This window comes from Colletotrichum abscissum, assembly GCF_030869225.1.
Source record: "Colletotrichum abscissum strain IMI 504890 chromosome Unknown Scaffold_65.1, whole genome shotgun sequence".
NCBI lineage: Eukaryota > Fungi > Ascomycota > Sordariomycetes > Glomerellales > Glomerellaceae > Colletotrichum > Colletotrichum abscissum.
In genome coordinates this window covers 72604-89896 of record NW_026850509.1, presented here as the reverse complement: position 1 = coordinate 89896, position 17293 = coordinate 72604, and the positions used below count along the sequence as shown (strand labels likewise).

The 17293-nt window shown below is 49.8% G+C and overlaps 6 protein-coding genes across 6 annotated transcripts; 4 read left to right on the top strand and 2 right to left on the bottom strand.

The window, feature by feature from the left end:
* Positions 1 to 52: 52 nt before the first annotated feature.
* Positions 53 to 2977, bottom strand: CABS01_15324 (uncharacterized protein; the record flags this gene model as incomplete). The annotated part of the gene is made up of 8 exons (XM_060548659.1): positions 53 to 708; positions 757 to 1079; positions 1131 to 1529; positions 1592 to 1612; positions 1669 to 1871; positions 1934 to 2628; positions 2688 to 2768; positions 2833 to 2977. The coding sequence occupies 8 exons, from the start codon at positions 2975 to 2977 to the stop codon at positions 53 to 55; spliced, it is 2523 nt and encodes an 840-aa protein (XP_060391926.1).
* A 2095-nt stretch (positions 2978 to 5072) lies between these two features.
* CABS01_15323 (uncharacterized protein) lies at positions 5073 to 7375 on the top strand (the record flags this gene model as incomplete). Its single annotated transcript, XM_060548658.1, has 3 exons — positions 5073 to 5943; positions 5999 to 6215; positions 6283 to 7375. The coding sequence occupies 3 exons, from the start codon at positions 5073 to 5075 to the stop codon at positions 7373 to 7375; spliced, it is 2181 nt and encodes a 726-aa protein (XP_060391925.1).
* Positions 7376 to 8307: 932 nt separating this feature from the next.
* Positions 8308 to 8937, top strand: CABS01_15322 (uncharacterized protein; the record flags this gene model as incomplete). The annotated part of the gene is made up of 1 exon (XM_060548657.1): positions 8308 to 8937. One exon carries the CDS (start codon positions 8308 to 8310, stop codon positions 8935 to 8937), a length of 630 nt encoding a protein of 209 aa, XP_060391924.1.
* Positions 8938 to 9892: 955 nt separating this feature from the next.
* Positions 9893 to 10634, top strand: CABS01_15321 (peroxiredoxin DOT5; the record flags this gene model as incomplete). The annotated part of the gene is made up of 2 exons (XM_060548656.1): positions 9893 to 9899; positions 10063 to 10634. The coding sequence occupies 2 exons, from the start codon at positions 9893 to 9895 to the stop codon at positions 10632 to 10634; spliced, it is 579 nt and encodes a 192-aa protein (XP_060391923.1).
* A 150-nt stretch (positions 10635 to 10784) lies between these two features.
* On the bottom strand, positions 10785 to 11176 carry CABS01_15320 (averantin oxidoreductase; the record flags this gene model as incomplete). The annotated part of the gene is made up of 2 exons (XM_060548655.1): positions 10785 to 10947; positions 11028 to 11176. Coding segments are annotated over 2 exons (312 nt in total), but the record flags the coding sequence as incomplete, so codon positions are not given.
* A 1137-nt stretch (positions 11177 to 12313) lies between these two features.
* On the top strand, positions 12314 to 16936 carry CABS01_15319 (uncharacterized protein; the record flags this gene model as incomplete). Its single annotated transcript, XM_060548654.1, has 5 exons — positions 12314 to 12658; positions 12712 to 12910; positions 12976 to 14103; positions 14153 to 15159; positions 15206 to 16936. 5 exons carry the CDS (start codon positions 12314 to 12316, stop codon positions 16934 to 16936), a joined length of 4410 nt encoding a protein of 1469 aa, XP_060391921.1.
* Between the last annotated feature and the right edge of the window lie 357 nt (positions 16937 to 17293).

Genomic DNA, 17293 nt, shown 5'->3' with positions numbered 1-17293 from the left:
CACGAATAGAATATGAAATCGTTTTTCTCATGGGAACTCTCTCAACACTTGTTCAATCCAGCTGTGTATTATCAACAGGACCCCAGCCATTGACTGGCATGGACGCATTGCCATTGTTCGCCGTTTGTGCTGTGAACATCATGTCATCAAAACTGATGATCCTGTCCATCTCCATGAATCTTTGATCCATCAGCATGTGCGAGATGGCAGAAAGCTCATCAGGCGCATCCGAGTCTCTCGGGGTAAACCCAGTCATCGGCATGGGAGATCCCATGGAACCCATCATCGAGCCCTGCCTCATCTGGCCCTGCGGCTGCTGATTTGGGAAGATGGGCGGCGGCCGAGGTTGCGATAGTCCTATCGTCTGGTTCGGTGCCAATGGACTTGAGACGGGCGGCGCCATCCTGTTGGAGCTTTGTGCAAACAAGGCATTGCCCTGCTGGTGGCTGAAAGCTGGCGTCTGGGCAGCAGGACTGCATCCCTGACCACCAACGCCGCTGGAGTAACCCAAAACATCAACTGTGAACTGGGGGTCTGCTTGACACTTGCGATGGAGGTCGCGGAGCTGCGCGGCGTATTTGCCAGCGAGACACTGGGCGTGTTTTTCTTTGAGGATGGGCCCGACCCAGCGCTTGGCCATCTCCTCCATGCTCTCAACCAGAGTCCAGAATTCCGGGGCAAGCTCAGCGTCGTAGTACCGCCAATGGACTGGGGAGCGTTAGGGCATAATCGTGTTACAGGTTCACATTCACTTACCGAGGAGTACTCTGGCGCTGATGAAGACGCAAAAGGCAAATTGACTGGTAGCGGGACTGTTCTCGGGGGTGTACTTCAAGTACTTCTCAGTAATTGTTGTAGTCTCGACTGCGGCTTCTTGGCACGTCTCGGCGCTACAGAAGCTAGGAAGCTTCACTATGTTAGACCAACGAGGCTCTGGATAAGCTATACGTTGGTGGAGAAGAATCATTGAGGTGTTGTGGGTGATGTGTGCGAGCGTGAGATTAGGGTCCATGTTAATGAGAGCGGGTTGGCGAGAGATGTTGGAGTCTTTCCACTTCTGAGGCAGGAACATTTTCCAGCTAGAGTCTTGTCAGCATGATGAAATCTCGAAGGCGCGGCTTCAAACGTACTGCACTAGACGCAGATCTAACTCCTTGAACCGAGTAAGCCAGCTGCTGACTTCCTGTCTATCCAGGAAGTTGATCTTCTGTTGAAGAAAGTACGTGGTGACTCTACTAAGAGACTCAGTCGCTTCTATGCAGTATGCAAACGCCCCGACTGTGGTCATGTCGACCGTATTGGGACCTTTGCGAGGGTGAGCGGTGATGGGGGTTTGCGGTGGTGCGTCGGCCGTCTGTTCCGGACTAGGATAGTGCGCTGGTAAGAAGGCAATGGAGTTGCCCATCTTGGCGGCTGACCGATCCCAGATACCGAAGAAGGGAGTAATCACTGACTCTTCCTTATGCCAAAGACCACCGTCGGCTGGAAGTCTACGATAGACATCATCAGACGTTAAGCTGGTATTCCATCTACGGAAGTCAGTTCGATTATTCTGCCTCTCAGCTCTACATGCACTTATGCAAGGCCTTACCCTGTTGTGACGGAGCAAAATCTGGAAAGGTGGGTTTAGTAACACAGCAACAGAAGTTCTGAATCAGTCTGGCTCACCTATCGAGGTTGAAGATGTTCCAAAAGACTCGCCGCCGTTCTTCTTCTTCGGTCCAGTTCTGGGGTGGCGGTATTGACGGCAACGGCTTCAGAAGAGGTTCTTTGTCTTGGTGATCGGCTTCGATACTCATTTGAAGGTATTCGACAGTCCTTGTGAGAGATCCAACTATTGACCAAGCCTTTGACGCATCTCCGTTGCCGATCTTGGCCATGTTAGTAATGTTGATTGAGATCACCTCGACGAGGTGTTTTGGGAAGCACTCACATCGTTGAAGGCTAGAATAACCAGCGCTTGCAGATTCTCGACCGAAAGGTGATCCATTGCGTTAAGTATGACGATGTTTCTTGACCGCGATGTCCGTCGTTCAACTTCAAGCGTCGAGAGTCGGATTTCTGAGTTGTCAACGAATCGAAGAGCTGCCACTACCATGGCATGGAGAACGACCACCAAGCGGGGCAGCTGTTCCGGGTCGTGCACCCGCCTACGAAACTGCGTCTCGTGAAGGATTGGAATCCAGGGCTGGATGATGTTGAAATGGATATTGATGATGTCTTCCAAAAGTTCTGGTGGTGGCAGGCTTGTTGTGATGTTCTCCAGGTCTTCCAAGGGGAAGGCCAGATCGATGTTGGGGTTGCCGCAGCTATCGACCCTCCGACGCTTTCTTGGTTGGTTGTGAGGATGTGAGACAATTTCGACTCCGTCGATGGTGTTTCGCCTGGAAGAGCTGGACGTTGTTGGAGAGAACACGGCATGCTCAGCTGCCCCTTCAGGTGTGCCGGCTTGAGAGCCAGTTTTGGTCTTCGAATTGAGCTTGTGTAGCTCACGCGCCAGCAAAGAGAGTATTCCGACCACGTTCTGGGACTCGGCCGGCGCGCTGTGCGACTCTGTGTTGCCGTTGCCATTTGAGGTCGGGTAAGAACCGTCACTGGACTTTTGTAATAGAGCATTTTCCAAAACCTCTTCATAACAGTCAATGTTTGACTCGACTGGCAGGGTTTCCGATTCGGGTGAGACTTACCCACTCGGCGATTCAGGCTCTCAACCGCTCCGGGTTTGACACCCGGCTTATTCTTCTTCAAATCGTACACACATGGCGAGTCTGTTCGGTCAGTATGCCTTTCTAGATCCATATTCGACTTGAATGCGGCATCCAGGAAACTTACCCAACCGTTTGCAGTGAGAACATATCGGCTGGTCGCGGGAACACCGGAGCTTGCGGCGCCGACAGCCCTGACAAGATGGGATGTCGCCATCAGAGCCATCAGGGGGCTGCGAACCCGAAGCCGGCGCCGGTGCGGTCAGATCCATATCGGCCTGAGCGATCGGCGCCCAACAGCAGGCTCACGGCAGCGGTGGTGGCGGCGCCCCGGAGAGAGCCCGGTCCGATCGGCGGGAAACCGAGAGTCAAAGACCCGATGAACGCCGCAGACAAGGGCGTTTGTGCGAGCGGCGCGGGCGTTTCTGCGTGTGGCTCCTCTCAACGTCGGTTACGTGGCAATCGTCGGCCATGGAATCGTGCGACGCGACGATGCAAGAGGGGATCAAAAGAGGATTCCTGTGTTTATGAGGTGGGAAAGTTGGGGGTGGCTGTGGAGAGGGGAACCGTCCGGGGTGCTCTCGGTTCGATTTGACCGAGGGTTTTGGGGCAACGGCATCGATTCTTTACACTAAGCTTTTCTGGCCCTTGAACTCAGTCCTCCGCAGACCATAACAACTCACCTTCCCATAAGCGGACGAGCAGAGACGAGGCGGGAAGTTTCCCCCGCACTCTGGGGATATTGGGACAGGGATGAGCAAGTGAGGAACACGAAGTGGGCGGTTTGGTGGAACGAGGTTGGTGCGGAGAAACTGGAGAGCGTTTCGTTAGCGCTTGCGGGCTCCTTTGAGCCGATGCCCGGCACCACACAAAGGCTAGTCGGCGGCCACTGGTCTAAACATAAGCAGTTAACTTAGCATACCTTATGAAGAACAACGGGCAAGGATGATTTCGGCTTGACTTCAGTCTCGTCACAGCTGGGTAAAGCGAGGTTTGGTCGATGAAGAAAAGCGAGAGTTGAGAGGATTTGTTTCAGCGTTGGGAGGTTCTCGAAAATCTCCAGGGCTTAGTTGTGTTCGCATTTCTTTGGCTCACGGAACAAGAGCTGAAATTTTACGGGCTGACGTGTTTGCTAACGTGGTCCTGAAGATAGCGTACGTCATCAGTTAGGTACTCAATCTTTCATATCAACCATTGCTCAAATATCACCTACAGGATGCTGCTCATCTTGGTCCGCGAATCACACTAATTCCGTACCGGCGATGAAGTGATTATGATGATTACTTCTCGCCAGTTGTTGAGCTCGATTCGTTGCGCTTGTATCTGCCCAACTCTATGCTTCTCATCCATACATAAAGCTCAATGTGAACAACTTGTCAAACAAAAGACCAGTGAACTCATCGTTCAGATGATGTTGTTCTTGTGAGCAACCTTAAATGCATGGACCCAGCTCCTCTTCTCATGTACCAGAACCCATGTTGAATAGTCTCGCCCCAATAGTTTGAACATAAGTACATGGTGGATAGCATACACGATTTTAGGGCCAATGATTGAAGAAACCCAGCAAAATATGCCCCTCGAGCGCTAGAGTTTCGGGTACCTGCAGCATGTTACATGCACAAACCTCCGAAGAGCTGCAAGAAATGTTCAGGTGCCGATGGCTCCCGTCATAAGAGGGAGTCATCAATCTGACTAATGTGATTGCGGCCATTAAGTCCTCAGAGGGACGAACTATCGAGCGAGAATCTCAAATCATCATTATACTAAAGGCAGAGTGTTATGTATCTGCCTATACTTATCGCTTCGGAGCTTGACTGCGTTCCAAAGAAGAGTGAAGAGGATAGAAGCCCTCAAAGCACTCACTATTTTCAAGCGACCGCATCAATAGCAAACTTTTCCAAACACATTAGGAGGGAGGAAGAATGCACTCGACGTTTCTTGTCGATCTTGAACAGAGGCTCACTATTACCAATCGCGGGTTTGACATTGGTTCTCTCAAGATGAAGGAAACCACATCATGCAAAATATTGCAGTAGCTCGCAGGAAAGGCAAGACAAAGGCCATCAGAGACTATACTGACTGGCTCATTCGTAATTTAATTTTCGTCTGATGACACTATTCAAAGGATTGCCGTGTCGTGGTCACGACATCTTGACTCAGCCTCCTCTGGCTAACGCATCAAACGCACGTCGGCAGGCTGTCCGACAGATACCCCGGAATCCGACGCATCTGGGGAAGCCACAGTGGAACCAATAGCCTTCGAATTCATCGCAAGACGAAATAAGACCAGCCGATGGGTGTCGAGACATAACCCGAGCACTTCCATTCCGCACAAGCCATCTTGTGTGTTCGCGAACATCTCTCACAATGCCACCCCTGTCAGGATTCTCCAACAACCCTCTCCGAACCAGGGCGGACTTGGTCCAAGCTACCCTCGCGCTGCTCCGGCCCCTCTTACCCCACTTCTCTCCGTCCAAGGGCCGGATCCGAATTCCGGTGACTTCGGCAACGCACTTTGATGAGACAGCTGCCCAACTAGAAGGATTTGCTCGGCCGCTATGGGCTGTAGGCGCATTGCTCCTTGGAGCTGATGCCACTTCAGATTCATCACTGTCCGCTGCAATCACCGAAGTAGTCCAGCCATGGATCGACGGCTTCGTCACAGGAACCGATCCCGAGCACCCTGAGTACTGGGGACCAATTCTCGGCCCCGATCAGCGCATGGTTGAGGCCGAAATTGTAGCATTTGCCCTCCTTTCCGCGCCTGATCGCATTTTTAAGCCGTTGAGTGAAAAGTCGAAACAAAACATCACCAACTGGCTTCGGTCTTTGAATGGAATGGAAATGCCAAAGAACAACTGGCGTTGGTTCAGAGTCTTTGCCAACTTGGCTCTGTTCAAAGTATGTGGGGTGGCTTATGACAGTGTTCGCGACGAGATAAACTCAGACTTGGCGCTCCTGGACACTTTCTACCGATTTGATGGTTGGTCGGCAGACGGTCCTTGGCAAACACCAGAGCAGGCCCAGGATGAGTTCGAGCAGTTTGAGAAGACTGGCAGACGCGATGCGATTGGAATCGGAAGACAGGCCGACTACTACTCTGGTAGCTTTGCGATTCAATTCAGTCAGCTGCTCTACTCTCGATTTGCTGCGGATATCGATCCCGAACGAGCAGAGAAGTACCGCCAGAGAGCAAGAGACTTTGGTGCCACTTTCTGGCGTTACTTTGACGCTGAAGGTGAGATGTTCCTGGTGATTTCACTTCACCCATGCAATGTGCTAAGACCTTTTAGGTTCTGCTATACCTTTCGGCCGGTCTTTAACTTATCGCTTCGCCTGCGGAGGATATTTCGCTGCTCTAGCTCTGGCACAAGTACCCAACATGCCAAAGCCTCTTCACACCCCCGGGGCCATCAAAGGCTTCCTACTAAGACATCTCAGATGGTGGGCAAACAACTCCAATGATGTCTTCTATTCCGATGGTACCATGAACATTGGATGGTTATATCCGTAAGTGCTCCTACATCCCAGCCCGTCCGCGGCCACCTCAAGGAATGTTTGCTCATTCTCAGCTTAGAAATATGTACCTGTGCGAAGACTACAACTCACCCCAATCTCCGTACTGGTGTTTGAAGACCCTCATTGCGGTTGGTCTTGCGGAAGACGATGACTTCTGGACTGCAGATGAAGAGCCATACCCCTCTCTTTCCTCAACAGACTCAGTTGCGCTCGTCCCAGCCCCTCAGCAGATTGTGTGCAACCATCCTGGAAGCAACCATCACTTTCTCCTTTCGCCAGGACAGTTCGTAGCGTGGCCTATGAAGGCTAACCAGGCTAAGTACTGCAAGTTTGCGTACTCCTCCGCTTTCACGTTCTCCGTACCGACGGGGCCGTTGATCCAGCAGATTGCTCCAGACAACGCCCTTGCTTTGAGTCGCGATGGTGGGGAGACATGGGCAGTGAAGTGGAAGTCTGAACCAGTGCGCTTCTCAACTGCGTTTATCAAGACAGCTTCGAGCACGCAGGAAGTACAAGCTGCGAGCGCCAAGTGGTATCCATGGGGCGACAGAGCCGTGAGTATAGACACCACGCTGATCCCACCGTCTGACCGATGGCCGGACTGGCATATTCGAGTCCACAAGATCAAAGTGCACGAGAAGCTCAAGACTTTACACACAATCGAGGGTGGCTTCGCGATCTCTGGCCGCAAAAAGGGCGGCCAGACTGACGGATTGCCTCTACCTGTCATCTCCGAGATTCCGAAAGACGCCATCTTGGGTTCTGCCGAAGGCGTTTTACAGAAAGAGCTTTCCACTTTAATCTTGTCCTCCGCAGGCGCCAGCGGCGTGGTTTCACAGTCACCGAGCAGTCACCAGACGATATCAGAAAGTTTTCCACTGAAGCCTGATTCGAACACAAACTTGGCCTGCTCTAGGACCTTAATACCGGTCACTTCTCATGCTACTGCCGGTGGCCTAGATGTCGGATATGAAATGGTCCTAGTCGAGTCTGTCTTTGCGCTGTCTGCCTCGGCAAACAAGGGTTGGCCTGGTGCTGGCAAGCCATTGGCAGAACGATGGTTGGATGCTCCGCGGGTGCAGCTGGAATCTAGGACTTCAGACGCAACAGATGGCGATGTTATGTTAGTTGTTGCCTCTACTCAAGCTTAGATGTCAAGTTTATAATTGGACACATGCATAAAACACTCTGCAGTCTGCCTTACTGAACCCTCATTATACAAAGTCCCCATGAGTGATACCTAATGGTATCCGTACCGCAGGTCAATTGGTTCGAACCGTGTGTTGACGAAGAGGTCAATTGGACTATATGATCTTCTGCGTAGGTGTAAAAAGAAGGTTTCAACCGTAGGTTGGGCAGGCCGCGGTAATCTTAAGTAAGGTAGGGGCCGTAATTGGCCCCTGCGCGGGCACCCTTACGTCGAGGTCGAATTGGACTTCCAATCCAACAATACCTCATGCGTGCGGAAGAAGAGAGTACATCACTGAACCACCGCCTTAGATTTACGTTAATTTTGGAGTGATCTGCGTTGATCAAAATTTGACGATTCCATGTCATGTTGGCGTTGGCGATAATGCTTCAATTCCGCAACAGCACACAATTACATCAAGTATAACATATAGATTTCTCTCGATACTTTTGAGATTGCAGTATTGTGACTAAGATACCAGAGGAGTCCCATAAATGTACTAGCATTTTTTTATTCGTATTACAGATTTACAACATAGGTACTCCACTAGAGTTTAATTGTTTGCGTGAAAATACATGTCAAACACGCCTCAGCCGTGCTTGATCAGGAAACCCTCACGCCAATGATAGCTTATGATACATTACGGAACCTTGATGAGGCTGTTGATATCAACAAGTCTTTATGGGTTGATCTAACCGAATGTCCAGTCTAAGGCCACAGTCATGAGCACCGGAGACAGGTTTCGGCATACTTGAAGATTCAGCATATCGGAGAAAGCATATGCCATCGGGATATACAGAAGTCAATACCGCCTACAGGTCAACAATATCTTCCCCAGAATCCAGCGAAATTCACCAGCTTGTATAATACCACGTCATAACACAGTCGTCCATCATGTCTTCATTTCCAGGAACCGGAAGCGCCGCTCGTCCGTTGATCGTGCCGCGCCGGCCCAGATCTTTCACACAAGTCAGCCATCGGATTTCTTTGAACGAAAGCGTAGTTCAAGAAAGTCCCATCGAAGAACAACTTCCATCCGACTCGTCCTCAGGATCGGAACCTGAAACCGACATTGCCTCGCAAGAAACACCATCAACCCTGGAGACTAAACAACGCGAGGGTCTCCAAAAACTACACACCGAGTACGAAAAACGGATGAATGAAATCAAAGCCATGCACTTTCAGCGTCGAAACGAAAGTCGACAAGCGTATAACAACAAAAGGACGAATGCCATTGATGATTACAACAAGGCTGGGTGCTGGGGGATCTTCCGATTTTCTCCCCGGCGCAAACTTGACGCGATTGACCGGGACCAAGAAAATGCCGACAATTACTTTGCCAAGTCTCAAAGAATCGAGCGTAGAGCGGTCGAGAGAAGATTTGAAGATCGTGAGGAGCTTTGCATACACTGTTATAGGAGAATGTGGAAGAAGATGTATCCTTCGATACCATTCTGGTACGATAGACCAAACCCAGATGCACTAGACATACCAGTCATGACGTATTATCAGCCAATCGATTAGACAGCGTCACACGACTTACACCGACAACAAGACCGCAAGGGATGAGGGGCGTAAATGTAAGATGATCAGCGTTAACTGAACGACTAGCTGCTGTCTTTGCACATGCGGCTTCGGATTGAGAGCCTACGACCAGTTCAGCTCCTGGCCTCAATGAGATGATAGATATGTAAAGAATCAACAATCATCAATCAGTTTTCAACTATACAAATTAACGTCAACCAACGCCTCACTTACTCCCACTGTCGGATTGGAAGTCCAATTCGACCTCGACGTACGGCCGACCGCGCAGGGGCCAATTACGGCCCCTACTTCCGATTATCGCGGCCTGCCCAACCTACGGTTAGAACCTCCCTTTTACACCTACGCAGCAGATTATATAGTTCAATTGACCTACTTCGTCAACCCACGGTTCGAACCAATAAACCAATATCCCTGTGATAGGGATACCAACACCCACCATGCTGCAAAGTGTATTCCCAAGAATGATTCAGCGATTTGATTCATACAGTTTATAAGAATGTAATTCAGTCAGCCAAAGTATTATCCTCTTCTTCTTGGGGTTCAAAATCAATAATGTAATTTACATATACAGGCGCAGTATTTCACAAAATGAATCAACACACAGAGTTGTAATCTTTCAAGACCCACTCCGGGTAAAGCAATCGGAGTCCTGTTACTCACAAAACAAGTAAGAACATACAAGCGTCGAAATCCGGTTTCGTTAGGCTAGTGCTTTTCTCGATGTGACTTGCGGGTGAATGGAAGCATAAGCTCCATAGTATCACAGACTAGCTAAACTGGCGTAGTCACAGGAACGACATGTCGTCATAGGGTCAGCACACGCGAAGGTTATTAGATTCACCAACACCCCAAGCTTAAACCCCAAAATTTCCCCGCAACTTCGTGGATCTCTCCCAGTTTTGCGTCTGCAGTTTCCAGAAATCACGCCCCAATCATGAGTGGTAAGTTGAGTTGCACCTATGAAGAAGCTCTGAACCCAACATGAAAGCACAAGGGGCAGAATATCCATGAGAGCAAACATGTGATTGAAGAGGCAGTCAAATATTTTGATTCGAATCAACGTTTTTCAATGGCATCACAGGCACTTTGGTAACAGAAGTACAGACTTACCCCTCGACCTCCCCAGACCTGAGGACGACGGGTCGTGCGACCACCTTACGGGTTTCAATCTGCCAAGCGTTCCACTTCCCTCGGCGAAAAACGACTCTAAGGAGGTCGACCTGTCACAAGTGGATAGTTTGATCATTGTCTTTATTTATCCACGAACTGCAGAACCAGGGGAAGAAGTTCCTCCCGAGTGGAACAGTATCCCAGGTGCCAGAGGCTGCACGCCACAGGCCTGCTCGTACCGAGACAACTTTGAGGCGCTGAAAGGCCTTGGGGTAGTTCAGGTCTTTGGCGTGTCTGCTCAGAGTTCAGAAGCCCAGAAAGAGCTTCGCGAGAGGGTCCATTTGCCTTATGATCTCTTGAGCGACGCCGATTTGAAGTTTGCGACCGCTGCAAGACTCCCTACCTTTGATTGGAAACAGCGAAAGCTGATCAAGCGGGTCACCCTGGCTGTTGAGGGTGGTAAGATTATCAGACACTGGTATCCCGTGTTTCCCCCGGATCAAAACGTCATAGAAGTCCTGAAGTGGTTGAAAGAATACGAAGGCAAGCGGTCATCTTCGGGCTGAGGTGTTTCGTAGCCTTTCTAGCTGATTCTTGTCCTATCTATGAAAATGATAATAAGAACAACAGAGAACGATGAGTCAATCCACTGCTGTAGCATCTGCGTCGAATCGAATGAGACCAATAGACTGTCATCTTCTCGCCAAGCTGACAGCCTACATACGGTCTTCACGAGAACAAAGATGAACACCCAGGGGAGGCTTCTTCCAGATACCAAAAGACTTCTGATCAATCCAATTCGAGTTCTTATCCGCAAGCTCAATGTCGAACTTCCACAGCACTATGGCTAAAATGAGACGCATCTCGTGATAGGTAAGACTAAGAAAGAGTCAACGCTAGACCCCCAAATTCGCCAAAGGATCACGACAGGGTTAATCAAAAACTTGGAAGATACGTACTTCTTGCCAATGCAGTTTCTCAGCCCATATGAAAAGGGTTGAACAACCTCCTTGTTGTCCTTTGCGTACTTCTCGGGCGGTTGAACCAACCAACGTTCGGGCACAAAATCATGCGGATTAGCAAAATTGTAGGCCGGAGTGTAATCTGCGTACTGAGCGACGCTTGTAGCCGTCTATACTCTATAATTATATTAGTGATAATGATCAGCGAGGATCAGAGAGTATGTGGCTTCTTACTCCTTCTGGGACGAATTGCCCGCAGACAGTTGGCCTTTGTTGAGGAGCCACACAAGGCACTACACCCGGAGCCGGGGGATACATGCGAAGCCCCTCTTCTACACACGTGTTGAGATAAGGAAGCCGTTGTAGGTTGATGATGTTCAAGTCCTGAAGATGGAGCGACCGGATCTCTTTATAAAAATCCTCAATTTGTCGGCGTTCCGACATAGAAGAAACGTGAGCCTACTCAACAACGTAACTGTCGTCTCGGTCCCAGCAATCATGGTTATTTGTGCGTTGGCGTACATCTCCCCTCGGAAGATATTGTTGAGGTCAGTATTTCATTGAGAAAGACTCCAGATATCCCCTCTGTCCTTGTTATATTGCAGGCAGCGATCTACTCTGTCGTTGGAATATTTTGTGTGTTCTCCATTTCCGCTTTCAGTGAACTCGACAGTAGCGGAGCAAAGACTCGCCCGAAAACTGGATAGGCTCGCAGAAAGGTTCCCATGACCATGAAATTGACACTGAAGAAGATGTTGCTTACCCACGGTAGAATGTATCTAGTATTTATTGCAAATCACCCACGCAGTGTCTTTTATGTGCTTTGGTGCTTGGGGGGGCCGACAGTCTTGTTGTGTTCATCAGTCTCAATTTAGGGTAAACAAAGTTGATGTAGGGCTGCTGTGAACGGCAAGTCGTACCTGGATACGCCAGTTGACTGGGTTGTGTCAGACAACGATATTTCTTGAATAAGCGTCACTAGGTGAAAGGATTGGCGAGGGTGTGACCTCTGGGCTTCAGCTGATGCTGCATGTCAGCATGGGCTGCATATCCGTGAGCCACCATCAGCGCGCCATCTCGCGACTAACTACCGACCAAGCGCTACTTGCCCTGTCTAGCTTCAAAACCGCCCCCAACTTCATTACCTCCCTATCAGTGGTTCGACTCAAGACCCGAATGACAACCATCTACAAATACGGCGTGAATCCCTGTCCTCGATTCAGCAAAATCTTCCATCTTCGCCAAATGCATAACGAAGACCTGTGCTGAAAGCAGATTTACCAATGACAGCCAGCGCCGCCCAAAAGGAGGTGTCGGAGGCGGTGAAGAACGACAATCGCGATGTTTCCGACCTGTGGAAAGAGGCCCTCAAAGCCTACAAAGGAATTGTAGGGTTCGACCTGGAGCGTAAGTTCGATAGCGTTCAGGCAATGATTGATCAAGGCACCCACGAGATGGAAAACTTTCACAAGTTTCGCCATAACGACAAGAAAGTAGACAAACTGCGAAGCCTGTTTGCTGCCAACCTCGATTATATCGAAAAGGGCGCACAGCAGCTCGTCTCAGCAGCCGTTCCAGCTTTCCCTCCAGCTGCAGCTATTGGCACTGCGGTCACCATAATGCTAAGCGTGAGTGGTGCTCTTCGTCACTCGATGTCGTGACCAAGCTCATTCGAATCCAGGCATGCCGCCAAGTCTCGGCAGACTATGACATCGTGATGGTGTTCTTTGAAGACATGAACAGCTTTTTGCAGCGTATCACGATTCTTGAGACCCGACTCCCGAAACATAAGGGTTATCAAAACTGTCTCATGGATGTTTTCACGTCTTTCCTAGTCATGTGTGGCTTTGCTCACAAGTTCATTGAGCTAGGCCGTTTCAGTGAGTCAAAGAACAAAATGCAAACAACATTGATCACTCATTCGAGTTTTCTAATCTTTTACTAGAGAAGTGGATCAGCAACCTTCTTCACGGCGAGGATACCGAGTTAGGCGGCGCTCGTAAAGGCATGGATCTCAAGATTCGACGTCTCCAGCAAGCGACAGAGTTTGCAATCCTTGGAAATACGGAAGAGATCCAAAAGATGAGCACAGAGTTGTTGACCAACCAAGAAACACATACTGCAATGCTGGAGAAGCAGATGCAGGTCATGAACTCGATTCGTGACACCACCGAGATGATCCAAAGTGACATGGCGAAGTTGCTGAAAGCCTTCAATGACCAAAAACGCGAAGAAAAGAAGGACCGTGGCCATGACCAGCGTGCCAAGGCGGTAGAGCAAAATAAGCCTCCATCCGCAAAGAGGATCCGCAACATTCTAGTTGAGGTAGAGGGGGACGGCCATGAGTACCTCGTCTTGAAGGAAACGCTTGTTAAGGACACCTGCACTTGGGTCTTTTTGCAGCCCGCATGGGACGAGTGGCTGAAGCAGGGCCGAGCCGACCACTTAACTCTGGCCATCACCGGCGAACCTGGCTCTGGGAAAAGTCACATCGGGCTCACAGTCTACGAAAGGCTGCTTGGTGAAGCCATGAACGACACCTCGAAGCTTACTTGTGCCGCGCATTTCTACTTCCGGGAACAATCGTCCAGTCTCTCAAACTTCTGCAACGCCATCACGACTGTCATCATTCAAACTGTCGAGCAGAACGCTTCGCTCTGTGAGCTGGTCAATGCAGAGGTAATTAAGGATGGCTTCGACATGAATTCGTATGTCGCCGAATCGCTCATTCGTCAGATCTTGGTTCCTGCCTTTGGTCAAGCTTCCAAGTTCAAGTTGCTTCTGCTCTTAGACGGGCTTGATGAGCTCGATGATCTCACCGAGTTTCTTAGTTTTCTCAAAGTGATACGCGAGGAGAATCTAAGGATCACTGTGGCTTTCACTTCTAGACCAGGGGTTCTTTCCATTGTCAAAGAATCATCACCCGTGCTCGCAGTCAATGTCACGAGGGAAAACCAGAAGGAAGACCTGAGGGCGTTTATCTGGAGTCACATCAATTCCTTATCTACCATGAGAAAGTTCGATCGCTACGTCCAACAACGTATTGCCGACAAAGTCGAGGAGGTAGCCCCAAGTAAGGTTTTCATTCGACCGAGATGTACCGTGGCATACTAATGACCTAGACTTTTTGTACGCTGCGCATATGCTTGCGCGTTTTGACAACCTAGGACGCGAAGGCGCTGTTATCCGCAACCTGGAAAAGCCATTGCCTTCGGGACTTCATGGGATCTATGAAGGCTTGTTGACTGACTGCTACCGTCGAACTGAGCTCGAGCACAAGCCCATTGTGCCTAAGCTCCTTCATTGGCTAGCCTTCGCTTTCCGACCATTGACCTTCAACGAGGTAGTTTCACTGGTACGATTGTGGGTGAACGATGTCAACTTTGAGATTGAAAAGGTTCCTGAGCCATTCGAGAGCTTTCTCCAGGTTGGTGATCCTGGGTCTGATGCGGAAGAACGTGTCAAGATCCAGGCTCAGGGCGGATGGGGCACGGCGGTAAGCGAGTTGGAAAAGACGCAGACAGCTGTCGACCACGAGGCCATCTACAATGACGGTGAGCTGCCTGTGAAATTCAAGGAGCGCTCGATGCGATCGTTTTTTATTGAAGAACCTGACAAGACCGACATCCACGCCCACCGCATAAGGCCCTCGGAGATTCATCGGCAGATGTTTCTAGACTGCACCAAGCTTGCCTGCACTACAGGCCACTACCCATTCCCTATTTCCAGTGCTCTCAGTCGTTATGCAGTGGTTCACATTGTATCACACTGGTTTCGCATTGACTTTGAAAGTCATACAGCTGAGGAACAAATCGAGGTCATGGAGGCGCTGGCTTCCACTTTGGCGAACAAAAAGTCGTTCTCTCGGATGATGGAATGGACTGGATCCAGCTACTCGAGCACATTCACCGACGAAGTTTTCGAGAAAATCTCAAGATGGAGTCAACTCCTCAGCGTCTACAAAGAGCAACTAAGCAAGGATGCGGTTGAGTGGTGGGAGAACGTCTCAGAAAACCCGCAGAATTGTTTGATGTCTCTCGTGAAGGCTCACTTGCGGCAAATTTACATTTCCCTCAGTGTCGACACTGCCTTGGCTTCTTACCGAAGAGCGAGGGATGCCATCAAGACCGTAAGTTCCACCTTTTCTTTCTCACGATGCCTACTGACCCGAGTAGAGCAACTTGGAACCTACTCTTTTGCAGCAAGCCAAGAAAAACTACGAACCTGAGATCGGAAGCATGGGAGAATCTCTAAACGAGAAGCAAGGTGTCCTAGGTATCGAAGGCCTCTTTGAAGACATAAAGATTGAACCCGTAGGATACCGTGCACTTGCATCTCTCATGTTACACTTCAAATACTTGAAGCCTGCAGAGACCTTGTGTCAAAATGCCCTGGATGGCCTCAGTGGCACTCTCGACATCGTCAGAACTAGAGAGCTCATGTCCCGAATCCGTTTGGAGAATGATGCCCAGGCCAGCCATCGAGATATTCTCGAGTGTTTCGGAAAGATGAACGACGAAACTGTTCCGTTACCTTTGCGCCACACAGTGTGTATCACCAAGGCGAGGATCGAGGCAAAGCTGGAGATGAATGAAGCAGCCGCGATCTCTTACGCTCACGCAAGATCTATCGATCCGACAACCCTTATGACTGGGGAAATTCTAAACGAAGAACTTGATCTATTCTCGGAAGAGGATAGTAAGCAGGGTTTCATCGGTGTTTTGAAGAGTTGGAGCCCGCTACAGCGACTGACCTGGCTCTGCTGGGAATACGACGACTACCACGACGATAGATCACGATTGCTCCGTAAAGCTGCCCTCCAGTCCGGAGAAGTTGATTTTGTCCTCCAGTTATACCTGGACTCCATTCAGTACTTGGAAAACGTCAATGCAGCTGCACCGCTACGAATCGATCTTTCGCTGCTCTATCAGCATGTTACGGGGGACATCGAGGCAGCAAGGCTAGCTTTGGATGAGGTTCTCGACAGTGGTTCAACAGGCTATCCGTACCCCATCACAGACTCGTCCCCCGACTACACTGTTACTCGTGCGGTCGACAACTACAGCGAGCTACTGTATGGAATTTTCAGAAGCTCCCACGACCCGAAGCACAAGACGGAATTGCTTGCTACTGTCCAAGGGCTCCTTGGCCGTCCTCTCGCCCTGGATGTACTGCCGACTTCAATCACATATCTCACTTTCCGCCTGATCGTTCTCTCTCGGATGTATCTGAAGTTGGGCCCCGCTACCAATTTTCAAGATACTCTTCAAGGTGTTTTGATCGGTAGTATTGATGCACTCAGTGACACAATCAGTTGGAATGATGCAGACAATTTGGTCTGCCTATCGAAAGCTCTTCACATTCTTGGCAATTCCATACGCAACGGTCAAGAACTCGACACAATGGCGCGCACTATGTACTCTGCTGTGTTCTGTCATCTTGACCCTAAGGTCAAATTAATGGATGATGAGGCTAACGAGCATTCTGACGATGACGCTGGAGACGATGGAGACTCCGCAACAGATGCCGAGGCAGACGATCGGCCCACCGACGAAGGCGACCTCATTGAAGGCGCTGAACTGTTCTGTGATGGAACATGCGGCCAAAAGTTCTCTTGGTGGGGGAAGAAAACCGCTTACGCCTGTATGGTCTGTCATGACGTACTCTTCTGCACAGATTGCTACAACAGGCGAGCCACGGATGGAGTAGCCGAGAAGCAACTTGATGCCATGCCAACTTGCGATAAACGACATGAGTTTCTTAAACTACCTGTCGAGGGCTGGAGAGGAGTTGCAGATGGGAAAGTTCTCTTGGAGGGTAAAGAACCGGTAGAATTTGGTGAGCTCCTGAAACGGACACGAGATGTTCTTTGCAAAGAGGCTTGGGAGGAGTTCTGGAGAAATTGATTCATGCACTTGTAGTCGCTAGTAAGATACGACGGAAGAAATATTTCAATTCATCCATTTTTCCGGACTTCTAAAAGTGCATGAAGGTTGCGGGTCCAACATGTGGTGACCAGATAGCCTCACCAAGACTACTGCAACATAGAAGAACACCCTCAGGTGTTTGCGATGGGTAATGATGATCGGGACGATCAAAAGCACCAGTCTAGTAGATCCCCTCGCAGTATTCCTCCTATCTGACCCCTGGTCCCCTGCTGCCTAGACGAGAGGTGAGGACACATGTAAGCTTACTCGACCTCCTTGTCCCCATTGAGAAGGACAGATTTACACCACCAGCATCCATTTTGCAAAAGTGCAGCT